The sequence below is a fragment of the Pleurodeles waltl genome, chromosome 6, assembly GCF_031143425.1.
Source record: "Pleurodeles waltl isolate 20211129_DDA chromosome 6, aPleWal1.hap1.20221129, whole genome shotgun sequence".
Classification (NCBI taxonomy): domain Eukaryota; kingdom Metazoa; phylum Chordata; class Amphibia; order Caudata; family Salamandridae; genus Pleurodeles; species Pleurodeles waltl.
Window position 1 is genome coordinate 1050484091 of NC_090445.1, and position 18174 is coordinate 1050502264.

The window sequence follows — 18174 nt, forward strand, 5'->3', positions numbered from 1 at the left end:
ATCTCCTTGCGACCAAAGTCATATGTTAATTGTGTTGTTAACATTTTCCAGGATTGTATATTTTGATGGAATGCGGGACCGAAACGTATATATGACGATTGACATGAATAATTAATGGTAGCACTGATCGAATCAGTTATCCAGCAATAACGTATTATTTAATTATAGATGATAATAGCAGGTCGTGATTGTTCCCCAGACAGAACCGCTGTTCTTTCCTCAGTTTAAACCCCCGCTTCTCTGGATGTGTTCGGGCAACCCTTTTCATGTTCATCAGATATAATATTAGCATACTGTTAATGTGGCTGGGAAACTTAAGTTACTGGTGTTCAGCATTCCAAAATCTCAGATTAAAAGCTCCAAGAGTCCAATTTTGGGTAACATCATCTTCACATATTTCAACCATGGGACTTTAGTAAGCAAACCTGTTTATGGAAGGGTTTAAAATAGGCCTGTTGCCAAAACTAGTTCATATGTTGTCGATTGTAGTATCCATGCTTGTGAAATATATTTTCCACATTTTTCATTAAGCCTGTCAGGTGATACACTTTGTTTGATGTGCAAAGAATGGACATCTGGTCTTTTCAGAAACTTGCTTTATGTAGTATCAAATACTCTATTCACTTTCCAGCCCATATTTCTGGCCCAGGAGTGGCCTTTGACATCTTCCAGTAGGAAGGTAATAATTCCTCATTTCACATTGAAGTGAAGGAGCTGTCTTGTTGTTTGACCTTTCCTGGTTAATTTTCATGACAATTTAAAGTCCAAAAATTCTTAATACTGAATAGGAGTCAGTCTGTCCTCTTTAGAGATGAGTGATCATTTTTTTGGTTCTTGCATGGCCTACTAATACAGGTGATGTTAATGGAGAAAGCAAAGGTCAGAATTCAGCCTTGCAGCACTCCTCTTCTGAAAGCACTATACCTTTTGTAAAGGGCAAATAATATTTGTATTACTTGCGTTTAATAACTTCGAATAAGGTACAACACGGGAGAGAAATAGTTACTGGGAGAGAAACAGTTTAGGAGGTTTGATTCCTCCAATCTTCTTTGTGCCCAAATCTGCTAATACTCTTCTCTTTCCTACTCTTATCGTTTTGAGTGTAAGGCTGATGATTGTAACCGGCATTTGGGTACTTTTAGTAACAAAGATTACATACGAGGTTAGTTTCATGGTTACCTCTAAGGCTATAGGTTATTAAAATTTAATTTGACCGGGCAGCATACTTGCTTCTTAAAAGTTGTGACCTGGCCACCAGACTATGCCGATTCTGAAATGTATTGATTAGGCTTTTTTCTTTTCTATACCACAAACTCTTCCTGATCTTCCTTTAACATTCCTTTTAGTGTTTCATGTGAGATTATCTATTCTACCTCTAATGAGATTCAGCCCTACGCATCTTGGGATCTGTTCAGCAGGAAAGTTCATCACTATCCAGAGTAAACCAGATGTAGGGAGATTTATTCTTAGGTATAAATGTTACACCACACTCTCTTTTTAACAAAAGTACTTTTATTATTGTCTGCAATCGAGCGTCTAAAAAAACGAACTCATTCATCCGGGTATAAAAGAATGATGGAAATACTGCAGCAACAGGAGTGAGCATCTTTCCCAGAAAAAGTTTGTCATTTTAGTTTAACTAAATCACCCCGTGCTAGTAAGGAAAAAGCTACCAGAAAAGTTGATCCCAGGGTGCAGCACTGCTGCAGCCTTGCAGTGCAGAGTTTCTTAGGTATACTTTACATATTTTTTTTTTTTTTTTTTTTAACGTGCAGGCTCTCATTTGCATTGAGGTTTATTTATTTTCTACTTTATAATAGCACAGTGCATGGATGCTAAGTGATGCAGTCTAGCTCATGGAATCCTCTGGTCACCTGTAGAGAGAGTTTTGCTGAGCATGAAGGTTAGAACTGTATGACCCGAGCAACCCTGAAGTTTGTAGACACAAATTCCCATGTAGATCAAATAGGGCGTTCATCCTTTTGAGCTATCATTCACAGTTTCACTTAATACATGGTATTTGTACAGTGCTAAAGTAGTTTAATATAGGCAAATCGGTATTTGGTACGGTAAATCTAGCATCTTCATAATAATATCAGAGGCCTCCTAGAGTAAAAGATTAGCAGTAAAGAAGACTTAGATTTTTTAACTTCTCGGCGGCAAGCTACAAAAAAACAGGATATTAACTTTCGCATGAGATCGGGTTGGTTATTCTAGTTTGGCTAGAGGGAATTTTAAAGCCAGAGCTATACTCTACTTGGTTCAAAAAATTACATTGAAATCCCTGGTTATTAGCAGGTTCATCCAAATTTGATTTCATAGCATGAAAAATATATTTAATGTGACCAGGCTGACAACGTATTTAAGGGCACGCCTTGCACGGTTCCTTAAATTTAAAAATTGTTCATAAATAATGTTGTAATTACTAAGGATGAGGTCCATGCATAAACCCACATGCCTGTTTTGTAAATCTGACAGTTAATGAGGGTGCAAGCCATTGCAATCAGTCAAGGAGAGCACAGTCTGGCTTAACCCTTCTCCTCACATTCATTGGCACCAGCAAAGCAAAAGTTAAACTCTAAGGGCCATTCCTCTAGCATCTGGCTGATATTGTTCAGGGCATTTAGACTATCCTTGCCATCCACCACCTCCAAAAGGCCCCTTTATATTAGTTATTTCTCATGGCCACCCATCATATTTTCATGGTATGTGTTGAAACAGTATTTCTGTAAGAAAACATGAGGTTAAAAAAAATTGCCACATCCCCTTCTATAATAATTGTGGTCCCTCTAATGACCCATCATCGCTGTGTCGGTGTTTTGAGCAGGTTGTGTTGCACACAATTTGTTCTCAGTACACAGATAGAATATTTTCTCATGCACACCCTAGCCATCTGGATATTTATTTTCTAAAGGTAGATAGAGATTCACACGTGTGAACCAACACTGATTCAGGGAAGAGTAAAACTAAGTGATACTGCACAATATATTAACAAAATATACCAACTCAGTTATCAGAGCATGAAGTTCAACTACTCATTTAGAATTTGTTAGTGTAACAGCCTAGCTATCTAATTAACTTAAAAAATAATTAAAGTGACCTAATATAAGACATAATTAGATTATTTAAGCACCGTGTACTATGGTAGGTACCTAAAGTAATATTGTGCACTGCTAACCCATCAAGCCAGCAGCACGTAACTGATATGTGACTTAGAATCATAAGAGAGTTTTATCTTGTCACTAAATTACACTCGTTACGGATGTAGCCTTAGCTATTCTAGGAATATATTTTCCCAGTCCAAAAGATGTGCAAATCCAGTAAAGATACTAAATTTATAGTTAACTGTGTCCTGCATTTCATCCTGTAAGCCCTAACTGGTTTATGTCTATCTGCTCCCTGTGTCCTTTTCCAAAACCAGTTCCTGCTGATACAGTGATAACTGTAACAAATTGTCAGTTTTTGTTTTTCCTCTCATTTCAATGTATAGAACCATAAAACAAGGCCCTTTCATCGGCAGATCCCTTTTTCAGTTTTTAAAAGTAATTTCCATTGGAAACAAATATTTTTCCAGGGATCAATTCCTTTTTTTTGTTTTGTTACTCTTTCCTTCAGCAAGTAAAACACTTCTGCATTAAAGTTTGAAGAGATGAAGTACACTGCTTGCAAAGTGTCCCTGCAAAATACTCTCCCTTTGCCATTTGATGTTGTGCCCTGATTTAACTGCCTGTTCCTAACTAAGTTGCTAAGACTGCATCACACGTTTTCTTCCTTTAACTTTTTTATATTTGTTTTTATTACAGAGACAGTCAGAGCAATGACCCACGTTATCAATCAAGGAATGGCAATGTACTGGGGTACATCAAGGTGGAGCTCAATGGAAATTATGGTATTTAGAATAATTTTCTATTCTGTGGCTGTCATACTTTTTTTGATGTGTGTACTCTCGGGTTTTATAACAGCCGTTGCCTTTACAGAGACTTCTAAATTAATCTTCAGTTTCAATAATCGTCTTTGAGAAAATGAAAAAAATTGCCACCTTGATAGATTAGGCAAAATAGTTAATAAAACACGGCACAGCTCTTTTTCATAGACAGTCAAAATCCATTCTGCACTCCAGAATAACAAAATAGCTAGAGTCGACAACCAAAATAGCTGGCAGAGTTCCAAATAAAAGCAGATAAACAGAAGCACTTAGTCATCCATGAATGCCTTTTAAAGGACTTCAACAAAATAGATGTAACTCCAGAAATTTTGACCTGTTTGTAAGAATGCACCAAGCCTTCCTGGGAGGACAAATATCTAAGGGTTTTAGCATTATGTGTATGTAAATGCCAGAAACTTGAAAATTGTGACTAAGTTATTCAGTATGAATTGCTGCAGACAAGCCTAGTCCGGTTTTGCTATCATCTGATAGAAACTTGTAGTTGCAAATTCCTTACCTTAGAATTTCCTCCAGGAGTCAGACTGGACCCGGAGATTTTTCGCCGAGCAGTACCCATGCACGTCGTCTAGTGGCGTTGGTCAACTGCACGTGCGTTGTTGATGTCGTGGTCGCCGTGATGACATCAGGGGTCATACATAGACTGCGCCTCTGTGCTGTGACGTCAGTTCTTTTCTTACTGTGCTATGCACTGATCCAGAGAGATGCCTGGAGCGCAACCACGACCCGAAGTCGTGCTCCAAGTGCTGCTCCAAGTGCAAAGGCCTTGAGGGAGCGTTCCCTCAAGCTTATGGCAGCCCAGCGCTCGACTCAGCATCGTTCCCAGTCTCGCTCGAGAGGAAGGTCTCCACCATCAGGAGATTAGACATGACTTCAACAGTACGCAGTTCGAGGCCATATCTGAGCCTTTCCTTCCCTTCAATGAAGCCCTCACTGATGTCCTTCTCGGTACTTGGTCCCGACTCAGCACTGGGGCTCCTATGAACAGGATGATCGCTCACCTCCATCGGCCCTCCCCCCACAAACGACCCTAAATTCCTGTCCCAACACCCCATGCCTGAGAGCCTTGTTATCCAGGCATCCTCATCATCTGGCGCATACCCTTCCGCATCTCCGGATAGGGAGTCAAAGAGACTGGACCAACTTGGGAAGAAGATGTTTTCTTCCTCCAGTCTGGCATTGCGGTCAATGAACACCGCATGCCTTTTGAGCAGTTATACTCACTCCCTGTGGGATACGGTCACGCAAGTAGTGCCACCCATGATGCTCAGCCCCTGCATGGCTGGGGACGCGGAATCCCACGGCTCGTGGGACAGGGAACCAGAGGTCTTGCCAGTCCACTCCCGCCCCTTCTGCAGCCTCCAAGACTTCCTAGTCTGCCCCCCTCATCTCTGTCCAGCTGGCGGCAGGATTTGCCATCACCTGTCCCACTGGGAATCCATCACTACGGACAGGTGGGTTTTGCAGATCGTCTGAAGGGGTTACTCCCTCCCCTTCGAGACTGACCCTCCTGCCATGCCTCCATCCTACGGCCACTTACTGGAGGATCATCTGGCACTTCTCCGCAAGGAAGTTGCGGCTCTCTTGGCCAAGGGAGCCCTTGAGAGGGTCCCTGCAGCAGAAGTAGGTTGTGGTGGTTATTCCCACTGTTTTCTGATGCCCCAAAAGGACAAGGGCTTACATCTTATCCTAGACCTTCAGCCCATGAAATCTCTTCCTCAAAAAGGAGAAGTTCAGAATGCTCACCTTGGCTCAGGTTTTGTCTGCCTTGGACCCAGGAGACTGGATGGTAGCGTTGGACTTGCAGGACCCTTATTTCCATAACTCCATCTTGCCTGCCCGCAGATGTTACCCACCATTCGTGGTAGGTCACGAGCACTTTCAATTTACAGTGCTTCCCTTTGGCCTTACCAGCGCCCCTCGGGTGTTCACGAAAGTGATGGCGGTGGTTGCAGCTCAACTGTGCAGGTCGGGGGTTCAGTCTTCCCCCTACCTTGACGACTGGCTGTTGAAGGCGGACACACCCAAGAAAGTCGTCTCCCACCTTCAGACTACGTCAAACCTCCTGCACACCCTGGGGATCACACTATGAACGTGCAGAGGTCACACCTGTCTCCCTCTCAGATGCTCCCTTTCATCTGAGCTTTTCTGGACATAGTGCAGGTTCAGGCCTATCCTCCCGAAAAGCGAGTTCATGGTATTCAGGCTATGATTACTATGTTTCAGCCTCTATCCTGGATTTCAATGAGAACGACTCTAAGGCTGCTGGGCCTCATGGCGTCCTGCATCCTGCTAGTGACACATTCCAGATGGCATATACGGGCTCCGCAGTGGACTTGAAGTTCCAGTGGGCGTAGCATCACAGGAATCTCTGACATGGTCCAGATCTCGGAGGGGACTGCAAAAGATCTGCAGTGGCGGCTTTCGAATCAGGATTGGGTCAGCCACAGATCCCTCTCCCTTCCCCAACCAGATCTGACAGTAGTGATAGATGCGTCACTGCTGGGATGGGGCAGCCACATGAGAGAGGCGGAGATCAGAGTCCTCAGGTCTCCGGCCAAGTCTGGGCTCCACATCAACCTTCTGGAGCTCTGGGCGATCAGGCTTGCATTGAAAACATTCCTTCCCTCTCTCAAAGGGAAAGTAGTGCAGTTGTTCACAGACACCACTACCACCATGTGGTACTGCAACAAACAGGGAGGAGTACGGGCCTGGACCCTTTGTCAAGGGGCTATGTACCTCTGGACATGGCTGGCACATCAGGGCATACCCCTGGTGGGTCAACATCTGGCGGGCTTTCTGATGCCAGAGCAGACAAACTCAGCCTTCGATGCATAGTCAATCACAAATAGCGTCTCCATCCGGAGGTGGTGCAAGGTCTCTTTCACAAATGGGGAGAGTCTTGGTTAGATCTGGTCGTCTCTGCAGAGAACGCACAATGTCAGTTGTTTTGCACGTTGGAGTTTCCAAGGCGACAGTCACTCAGAGACCCTTTTGTCTTGAGTGAAGCTCAGACCTCCTTTACGCCTTCCCGCCAATACCACTTCTGTCCAGAGTTCTGAAGAAGATCAAGAATGACCGGGCCCAAGTTATCTTGGTGGCTCCGGACTGGCCACGAAGAGTATGGTATCCAGAGCTATTGAGCATGACCACCAATCCTCCAGTCAGACTACCTCTTTGGGAGGATCTTCTGTCGCAGCAACAGGGGAGGGTGCTTCACCCAAATCCGTCCAATCTTCGCCTTCATGTGTGGAGATTGCATGGCGGCAGTTGACGGCTTTTGACCTTCCACCCAAAGTCTGTGATGTTATCTTGGCAGCCAGGCATCCCTCCACCAAAACGGTATACACCTGTCATTGGCATAAATTTGTGGCATGGTGTACTAACAAGTCTGTTGATCCCCTCTCTGCTCCTCTCTCTGAGGTTGTTTTATTCATCCTTTCTTTAGTCCAGCAGGGCTCTGCTTTTGGCACCCTTAAAGGTTAGTTATCGGCTATCTCAGCTCTTCTTAGATTGCCTGATCAACCTTCCCTTTTTAAGTCCCCTATTGTTGGTAGATTCCTTAAGGGGCTCACTGTTGTGTGCGTACGTACATTCCTTAGTGGAATGTTATGGCCGGTGACACAAGGGAATTCCAATGGTCTATGACGTGTGGAGTTCCCTTGGGTCAGTTGAGCCTTAGCGCACTACAGAGAAGACCTGTTTCCTTATCATACCGATTTACCTCAATAAAGAGGAATAGTACTCACCGTGGCTCCTGTCTTTCTTCCACTGTCACCACTTCAACCTGACAATGAGGATGGTGGAAGTGTAGCGACCGGCGTACTCTCGATTTGTAACGCAGGACTTTCTTGCTTCAGCCGGCGCTTACCAGTAGTGACTCTACGCCGGATTCACCGTGAAATTCTCATCAGGCAACCAGGTGATTTCCGTAGACATTTTTGTTTTGTTTTGGGGACTCCGCATTTGTTCGCCGCACACGTGCTCCTCATAAAGATACACGTGAGCGGAAACCGTTATTGCACACCCGAGTTAAAAGCCGCTCATCTCCAAGGAAAAGGGTACGCGTCATCCCAGGAGAATCGGAGCATCTCCAAGGGAACGGAGACGCAGCACCAAAGTGTGTGAGTGGACCGTCATCCCAGGAGAATCAGAGCGTCTCCAAGGGAATGGAGACGCGGCACCAGAGCGTGTGAGTGGAGCGTCTCCAAGGTAACGGGAGATGCTCTGCACAGCTTTGGTGCATTTTTTTTGTGTGAGTTTTTATTGTTGCAACTAGAACGCACGATAATTTGTATTTTATTTTTTCTCTTTCTTTCTTCAAACACTGGAACAAATTCTAAACGTGAGGAAGAGAAAAGGAACAATATTGAAAGAAACAGGTCTGAGGAGTCTATTGTTGGCAGGCCAGTAGCTACACTTTAATTGTGTCAATTGACTGGAAGTGTGCACTAAGGTGTGGGTGGCATGGCACAGACAAATTTTACTATTATTCCCCCACAAGCATTTTGGGCTGCGGGAAGTGCGCCACCTGTTAAATGGGCGGAATGGAAAGACTATTTCTTGAACTATATAGGTGCCATTGATGTAGAGAATAAAATGCCTGCGGAACAGAAGAAAATAATCTTGCTACATCCGTTGGGGCCCATCGGATTGAAAACACACAATAAAATGCAGAAATGTTCTGTGAGTGGAGACGCATGTGTTTTTAATGCGGCGATGTAAGATCTTGACAAATATTTTGCGCCAAATGTTTGTGTTGGAATTATTCAATACAAGTTTTTTCAGAGAAAACAAGAGAAAGGGGAGTCTGTGGATGACTATGTGGCAGACTTAAAGAAATTGGCCCTTGACTGCAAGTTTGGTGCAATACATGATGACCTCATAAGGGATCAAGTGGTTATGCATGGTAACAATCAATCCATCCAAGAAAGATTGTGGATAAATGGTGATTCCCCACTAGAGGAGATATTAGCCATAGTAAGGAAGGCGGAAATCTCAGAGAGGTGTGTTTCTGAGTTAAAATCAACAGAGAAAAGTGTTGACAATGTTTACAAAGTGACAAATCGCAAATTGTTGAAGGAACAGAAGACCTCACAATGTGGAGACGGTAAGAGAAGATGTTACAGGCGTGACAGCAAGGAACACCTGGCTTACGCTAAGACGTGCCCAGCCTTAAAACTTAAATGTAGCAAATGCGGTATAGTGGACCACTTTGCAAGGGTGTGCAGGAATAAAAAGAAGCTTCTTAAATGTATATTATAGGGTAACGATCACACTGGAAGTGAAATCGAAGAATACACCCTCGAGTCCAGAGAAGTCACAGAGGATGGAAATTTCATTATGAACATAACTGATGTGGGTACCAAAGGGAAACCAATGTGCGATATGAAATTGGTGGGATTCCAATTACAATGTACGCAGACTCTGGCTCACCTTTCACCATCGTAAATGAGGAAGTATGGAACAAGACATTCGTGGATAAGATAGGCAAGCAATTATTACAACCAGACGTTCGACCTGAGAGCTATACAGGAGATAAAATTGACTTGATAGGTTTCAGATGGCTTTTGTTCTCCTTCAAAAACAGATGTGCCAGAGGGAAGCTATATGTGTCAAAAAGGGGACCATCAGTTCTAGGATGGAAAGATCAAGGAAGGTTACAAATGGTTCTGGATCCCAACAGCAAAGAAAAGGTGTTGGTGGTCGGTGAAGGGCTTTCTTTGGCCATGGAGATGGAAAGGAAATTTCCCAGGGTCTTTGATAAACAGTTGGGGAAATTAGTGGGTTTTGAACACGAAATAGTTTTAAAGAAAGATGCAGTACCTAAAATCCATAAAGTAAGATCAGTGCCCATGATGATAAGGGATGAAGTTACAAAAAAACTGGCGAAACCATTGTCCCTAACAGCTCCTTACTTTCAAAACAGTTTTTCTGGTTGCCATCACCTCTGCTCGCAGAGTGAGTGAGCTTCAGGTTCTTTCTTCAAAGCACCCATTTTGTGTGTGCACCCTGACAAAGTGGTGTCACGCATGAGGGCCTCATTCTTTCCCAGAGTACTTACGCATTTTCATGTAGGCCAGTACATCACTTTGCCTACTTTTACGCCCCTCCACATCCTTCTCATGAAGAGGAAACTCCACCGTCTGGATCCAAAAAGAGTGCTGGCGTTCTACCTCAATCGTACTAAAGATTTCCACAGGGACAATCAACTCTTTGTTGGATATGTGGGTGCAAAGAAAGGGAAGGCAGTACAAAAGCGTACCATCTCACGATGAGTACTACTTTGCAGCAAAATGTGCTAGTCTTTGGCAAAGAAGCAACCCCCTGAGGGCTCATTCCACCAGAGCAACTGCTGTTACCACAGCGTTAGCACGCAGAGTTCCTGTCCTGGATATGTGCCAGGCTTCAACCTGGGAATCCCTGCACACGTTTACAAAGCATAAGTACCTGGACAGTCAGGTCCGCAGAGACTTCTTTGGTCGTTCGGTCCTGCAGGACTTTCTAGTATGATTTTGATTCTCAGCCCACCACCGAGGATGGCATTGTTTGGGTATCTATTCTAAGGTAAGGAATCTGCAACTAGAAGTCTCTATCAGCTGAACAAGTTACTTACCTTCGGTTACGATTTATCTGGTAGAGACATATTCTAGTTGCAGATTCCATACCGACCCACCCATCCTCTCCACTTGCGAACTGATTTCTAGGGACAGGGATTCCCCATCCAGGGTCTTCGCTCTGATGCACCATTATCAGTGTTCCTCACGGCTCTGCACTTTGGTGTGGAAAGTCATGAAAAGAAACTGACGTCACTGCGCAGAAGTAGTGCCTATGTATGACTCCTGACGCCATCACAGCGACCACGAAGCCAGCGATACCCGCAGAGTCGACCAACGCAACCTGACGAAGAGCAACAGTACTTCTCAAAGAAAAATCTCCGGATCCAGTTTGAGCCTGGGGGAAATTCTAAGGTAAGGAATCTGCAATTAGAAAATGTCTCTACCAGATAAATTGTAAGAAACTTGTTCTTTAGGAAACCAGTTTTGTGTGTTGTTCCTGTGTCAGTGACCTGGTGTCAATTTAATGTGGTATGTTGATTTTTTTCAGTCCTTTCAAAAAGGCTGAGAATAAGAGTGTTGGGGCATCTGTAATACAAAAACATGTTCTTTGTTTTTTATTTTTGTTGTGTCGGCATGCTCAGAACAACCTTCCACAAGGTGTGTTAAGACCAAAAAGGTTTTGTCAATTAAAAGAAACTGTATGGACATGAATAATTATCAGTAGTTATTTCGATAATAGTTTTCTAGAAGTCACTTGTTTTTGTATTACTCGGCTCCTCTCATCTTTCAAAAAACATGCAGTTCGCACAGGAATGGTGTTTTAAATGAAATCCCTACATAATAAATTGGACACGAAGATGTGTAATGTTAAAGCATGTAGAAAAACTTTGAAGTGATGCCATTGTTTCCTTGGTAATTCTTAAAAGTGAAAATCTGTGATTCAAATATTATACAATTTCACTTATATAACACCTTTTTACCATTTGTTCTGTCCAGTTGCACTTTGATAATCTGTGTGCCTATAACAGTTCTGTAATTTCACAAAACAATTCAAGGTGGTCTTTAGATGTTGGTTTGGCTGTGTTTAGTAGTATATAGAAATTGATAGTGAGTAGTTTGAGGTGACAGTAAAACTGGGTAATGTATTGTTTAGTAATGATTCATACTAAACAATACCCTTTTAGAGAGTTTTATTGATATGTATACTGAATTGCATATATGGATGTATGATCTTCTCGAGTGTGTAGTTAATTGTCCATTTTAGGATGGCTGTTCATTTAGTAGACATCATAAGCTGATGTTAGGTTTTGATTCAGTGTTGTGTGCATGTAGGTTTGGCACATTAAAGTTTACCTGCTCTGAACGGTGCATATTGCCTATGTCTGTCGTTGAGAAGGATCTGAGTGTGCTGAGAAGGTGACAAAGCTTAAACAACCATATGACTCGGAGCCTTCAAGTGTGTGTGTTGGTGCCATTTGGTGTGTCTCCTCTGTTCCTTTGGTGTAGGGTGAAGTATAAACATGTCTTAATATACATTTGCTTTAGTGGTGCTATTGCTGTTCCAAAACAAGCTTAGCTACTATGTTGTGTGCATTATTTTGCCCATGGTGTACTCAATGAGTACTTCATATTGCTTGGAGTTGTGTTTTATACATGATGATGGCAGTGACATGTCTCTAACGTGTTTTGCTGTTATAGGACCCTGTTTAGATATTGGTATGGGCCATGGTTTTAGTTGGCCAAGGCAGTCCAGATAGAGGTCTTTGGTGCAGTGCTGGATGGCATGTGTATGATGGTACCAGGGGGGTGTCTAATGTGGAAAGTTGGGATTGTTGATAGGTAGATTTACGAGGGGACACGTATGTTATTGAGGTGACAGCATCTAAAATGTGGCTTTTGTGTCGTGTGCATGGTGATGCTGGGGAGGGCTGACTAAGTTACAATGAAGAGGGAAGAAGAGAAATTCGATTTTGATATGCGGTTCTGGTAGTTCTCACTTATCAGAGTCAATGCGGACTGGCACCATTTTATTTGGCTAGGCATGCAGTGCTTAAGACATTTGTATGCTGTCTGTTGGATATTGGAGAAAAGTCTGCAGAGAAAACCTTAGCCTTTCAGGTATTGACGCATAGGGACTGGCATAGGGTTAAGATAAAACACTAAGCAAATAGGAAATAAGTAAGATGGTACACTCACCCCCTTACACTGAAGGAAAGGGCAAATGAAGGAACTCTTGAAATGGGCCCAGAACACTCTAATCCTTCCATGCAAGGAGATTCAACAAAGCTGCCCTGTTGCAGGTTTGAAATATTTTTCTTATTTGAACCATGCGTCATTGGCTACGTTAGAGTGGGTGATGGATTTTAGTATCACATCTGCACTGAGACTGGAGAAGGAGCTCTTGAAAGGCAAAGTTAATGAGTGTGTGGACGGGTATTATTGGGAATCCCAAAGAGAGGGAGTGACTAAAAGCTTGATGGAAGATGAGAGAGATGTTTCATTAGAACTTGAAAGAAAAGGGAGGCAGAAGTGTTAAAATGTTTTGTACAGTGGTAAAGGGTAAAACCTCCAAATGTCCTTCAAATTTTTCGTACAGTATTCAGAGCCACTACTCTTTTACATGCATTTAAGAGCAAAAACTATGTGTGTTATGCAGGACAGCTCCGCCTTTATCTGTTTCGTCCTATTTTGCTTCCACTCTGGGTGAACCATCCTCATCCATTGTGAGAGTTAGTTTCTAGATCGAAACCTATAGAGCCTTGACCATCATGACTGATCATTGAGCAGGGCAATCTGAGTTCTTATGATCTACCCTTAGAAGTGGTGGACAACACCTTGTCACCCCTTGAGGAAAACTGATTTTTCTGGCTATTGGTCACACTTTGTTTCTTGGTGCCTGTAAATATTATGCTGTTGGTTGAGGGGTGTGCAACAACCACATTCCTTGTCGGGGTGACCCGAAAAAGTAACTAAATCAACCTGTGCTTAACCCTGTGGTAGTGTGGCACAAAAGCAGTCAGACTTCACAAGAAAAATCCCACAACAGTTTAGAAAAATAGATTTAATTTTAATAATCACCAAACCGATAAACAACCAATTAATAAAACCATAGATATACAATTTTAAAGGTTTAGGTTAAAATAGTGCTTTAAGGCACAAATCGGCAACTGTGGTTATCCGGTCGCGCTGGAATGGGACAAAGTTACAAGTTCAAGCTGCCCACACTGTAGCACTGGTCAGATACAAGAACCAGATAATGGGGGTAATTCTAACTTTGGAGGAGGTGTTAATCCGTCCCAAAAGTGACGGAAAAGTGACGGATTTACCACCAGCCGTATTACGAGTCCATTATATCCTATGGAACTCGTAATACGGCTGGTGGTATATCCGTCACTTTACCGTCACTTTTGGGACAGATTAACACTCCTCCAAAGTTAGAATAACCCCCTAGGTCTGCTTAGAATTGTACCTTACATCCTTAGTGTGGGGCATTGCTCCAATCAGTGTTGGTTCCGATGAGGTGCTGCAAGGTCTGCATGGAGTTGCGATCTGTCTGTTTCAGTGAGGAGCTATGAGATCCCCGTCATGTTATGTCACTCTGCATTGGTTCCAGTGAGGAGCTGTGAAGGCTGCGTCGGGTTGCGTTGCTCTGCGTTGGTTCAGCTGGGGACCGCAGTTGGGTTGGCAGAACACCTTTATCCCCACTTCAGAGGGTCCAAGAGAAGATGAGGCACCACTTGGGGGGTTAGGACTAGCGGCAGACACTGTCAAAGTGTAGGGTTCAAGGGTGTTGAAGCTTGTTGTGTCCCTGTAGATTAGACAGGAGACCAGATAACTAGCCCTTCAACGTGCAGGGACAGTCCTTCCTCAGATAGCATGGGACAGTCCTTCGTCACATAGCATGGCAGCAGAGAAGTCTCTCTTGCAGGAATGGCAGCAAGCGGATTAAACCAAGGACAATGGGAGCCCTTTTGTAGATACTCCTTTTGACCTTGATTGGATCCTTTCCTGTTGCTTGCACTAGGCCCAGCCACACAGGTGGGTCAGAGTTTTTGTTGGTAGAAGTGGGGAAAAGCTGGGTGGCTGAAACTTTGTGGATTCCTGAGGATTCTGGAAGTTTCCCTTACAGAAATGTTGTGAAAATTTACTTCAGGCAAAGTTGATGTTTTGCAGGACATTGTGGGGAAGAAAATGGTGTGGAGTGCATTTGAAGCACACCACACTGGACATCCCCAGATGTCTACTTTTCAGAAGTGACTGGGTCTGATAGGTTTTTCCAGGTAGCAGCCTACCCAAGCCCATAAAAGTGCAGCCACTCACCATTGCAATTAGGACGATATTGGGAGCTAGTCAAGCTCTGCTGGCCCGTATGTGAAATCAACACCCAAAAGAGTCAAATCTAATTTTCCTTGCCATTGGATTGAGATGCTTTAGTCAGCAGGGGGGCAGAAACCCTGTGCCCATTTTGGGGGGGAGCGGGGAGGGGTGGTAGAGGCATTGCCAGTCCCCTTTTGAGCAGCCGCAACCCCTAATAGTCCCTGGTGCCTAGTTGGCTTTCTACTCCATCTGCCCCCAGCGGGGGTTAGAAAGAGTGTTTTTTTGGGGTGGGGCATTGACCCCTACACTAATAATAAAACATATTCCCTGTTGTGCTGGTGGGCTTTCTGCCCCCCTCCCCCCACTGTGATGGGGTAGGTGGACAGATTGGGGTGCTATAACCCCCATCTGCCCCCCAGAGGGCAGAAAGACTGTATAGTTCCCCAAAAAATAGTGGCAGCAAAAGCCCTTGCCAAAGGGGCCGCTCCCCCTTCCTAGTTGAGTGGACCCCTGCTTGGGGATTGCCCTCCTGCGGCAGTCCCTCAGCAGGGATCCACTAAGGAAGGGTACCATCAGAAAGGGGGGATTCTTCCCTTTCCAGTCATATCTTTCCCATTTGGATCAGTGCTCAGGGAGCTGAGATAGCCCCACGAGCATAGCTGCAGTGAAGGGGAAATCAGCAGATTGGCTCATTTCACTTTTGTTTTCATCGAAAGGACGTCAGTGCCACGCACGTGCTGATCGTCATTTCAGTGAAAACAAAGAATCAGTGTCAGGAGTTGGAGAATCTCTTCCCCAGCTCCTGAGGCTGTTTCTTTGTAAAAGAAATTCCTTTGGTGCCCACACCAGAGGGATTTTAAGTGCTATGTGCGCGGACGGCCAGGAGCTGCAGACACACATGAGCACGGCTCCCGGCTGTCCAGCACACCAAACTGGTTAAAGCTGTTAATGTTTCCATTCCTTCCTAACTAAACTCATAAAACAGTAGATTCTTTGTGCAGCATGTCCAGGCTTGATTCATGTAATTCCATGTGCGTTGGCCTAACTGCATCCACATTGCTAGGATCCAGCACATTCAGAATGATGCAGCAGTAAACTGAAGAAATTTGATTATGTGTCATCTGCAAGGAGGAGTCTTCATTGGTTGCTCGTTGATCAAAGGATTAGGTTCAAGACCCTCTGCTTGACTCAAAGGTTTTTTACAACATCATCTCGTCCAGTTTAAATAACCATCTTAAGAATTTCTGTCCACAGAGATCTCTGAGAACACGTGAGCAATCCTTTTCCTGGGTCCCCACAATAAACCAGCCTTGCATAGAGGGACAGTTAGTCCGGTCCCTGGCCCCCAAGTAATGGAATGATCTCCCAGTCCTCTTAAGACAAATTAACCGCTTCAGTACTGAAGATATTTACCACCATAGTGCTGAGCCTTTTTTTTGCTATTTGGTGTACTTCAAACTTCAACCTCCATAAATTGTTTTTTCCACACAAGGTATCTGTGCCAGATTTTGCATCCTGTTTTTCCAAAATCCTCGGGAAATCTAAAGGTAGGAGCTGTGAAGGCTGCGTCGGGTTGCAGATCCCTATATTTTGAACTGGGAAATGTAGCTAAATAACAAGAAAGGGTCTAGGTTTGTTTTTTTCAAAAAATGGCATCCAAAAAGGTTTGCTGTGGTAAAATCACAGTCTTTCTACCCTACAAGAACATGAGAGCTGTATCAAAAACATTTTATTTACCCCAGTTTAGGCATTTTGCTAAGCAGAAGCCCTTTTTTCTTAATTTTTGTAATAGACAAAATTCTGCATTCAGCAAGGGGTCATTTGTGTAGACCCCTCAAGATGTTCCTAAATAAGCAAACTGTTAAATCATAAAAATTTGGAAAATGAGTAGGAAGAAAGAGCGTTTGTGACAACGGTTTCATCTGTAACTACTTGTCACGATGGCCGATTTACAATATGTCCGCTCCTTTTAATCGTGGGCATATCAATAGTGTTTTTAGGTTCTCCAAGTGCCCAAGATATCCAGAGCCAACAACTGAGCTGCATTTCACAATGCTTTTTTCTTGTTAATATATAAAGAGTAAATAATGGATATGAAGGAAACCTATGTATTTCTGAAATATACACAAGATACAGGTTTAAGATCAGTGGTTATTTTACACCTCTGAAAGTGTGGGCACCCATAACAGCATGTGATTTAGAGGATATTTTGCAAAATGTCTTCTTGCTTGCAAACTGGCTTATATTTTGAAGCCAGAAATGCAGAAAAACTCAAGTGATAATAATAAGTGTTCTAATTCTGTTCCTACATGTCTTATGATAAAAATAGTACCCCACTTCTGTAGCTGGGTATAGAGTCTTTGACCGAAAACGGCCAAAAATGTGAAATGGTGGCATCCCACTTCATGCTGCAAAATCAGTGCTTTTTTACGCTGTTATTAGCTGGAGATTGTGGACCCTAGCTCAGCTGCCACCCAGGAAAACCCACCAAAATCCAGACACTTCTGAACAGCATCCAATATGCTGTGACTTGTGTGGTCCTTTCTTACCCAGAAGCCCCTTGCAAAGCAAAAACCAATATTTGGGTAAAAACGCACAATTTCCTCACATTTCAGTGAGGCAAAGTTCGGAATCTCTGGGGATCCTTAAATGTCATACCACCCAGTGGTACCCCTTTATCTCAAGATAAAAATGGTTCCCCAGTTGTGTAGTTGTGCCTGGCACCCGCGACAGGAAGGGGCCTGAAACATAACATGAGCACAGCAAATTTTTATACTGAAATCAAACTCTTTTTTGCAATGTAGGTGGCTGCTGAATTTGTTCCCTAGCTCAGTCAGCACCCAAAGAAACCCATCAAACTCACATCTCTGAAAACTAGACACCTGGGGGGAGTGCAGGGTGGTGTTGCTTGCCTTCATCTTCTGAAATTGTATTACCCATAAGCCCTTGCAAACCTCAAACCTATCCTCAAAACAGACATTTGCATCACATTTCTGTATGTGAACGTTCTAGAATCTGTCGAGTTCGATCCACTAATTTCCTACCAGCCAATGTTTCTGTACATCTCCCAATAAAAATGGCACATCACTTGAGTGGGTGGGCAGTATCCACCACAGGAAAGGGACCAAAATGCAAAATGCACACCAAGTGTTTCCAATAAAACCAGTTCTTTTCTTGTTTTTGCAAAAAGGATAATTGTTAATATTGGGCCCTTGCTCAGCCAGCACCTAAGCAAACCTAACAAACCAATATCTGTCTTAAAACTACGCACCCTGGGTAGTCCAGATTGGCATGACATGTGACCCTTGCAAGGTTTTGTTTTAGCTAGGAATCCCCTAAAAACCTTAAACTTTG

The 18174-nt window shown here is 43.5% G+C and overlaps 1 protein-coding gene across 23 annotated transcripts in view; it reads left to right on the plus strand.

The window, feature by feature from the left end:
• The window catches only part of KCNAB2 (potassium voltage-gated channel subfamily A regulatory beta subunit 2), a 961933-nt gene that overhangs the window by 860400 nt on the left and 83359 nt on the right, over positions 1-18174 (plus strand). For all 23 annotated transcript variants that reach the window (XM_069239974.1, XM_069239987.1, XM_069239978.1 and 20 more), the window contains one exon: positions 3804-3889. In XM_069239974.1, the coding sequence (XP_069096075.1) occupies positions 3804-3889 (86 nt within the window). The remainder of the gene's footprint in view (positions 1-3803; positions 3890-18174) is intronic.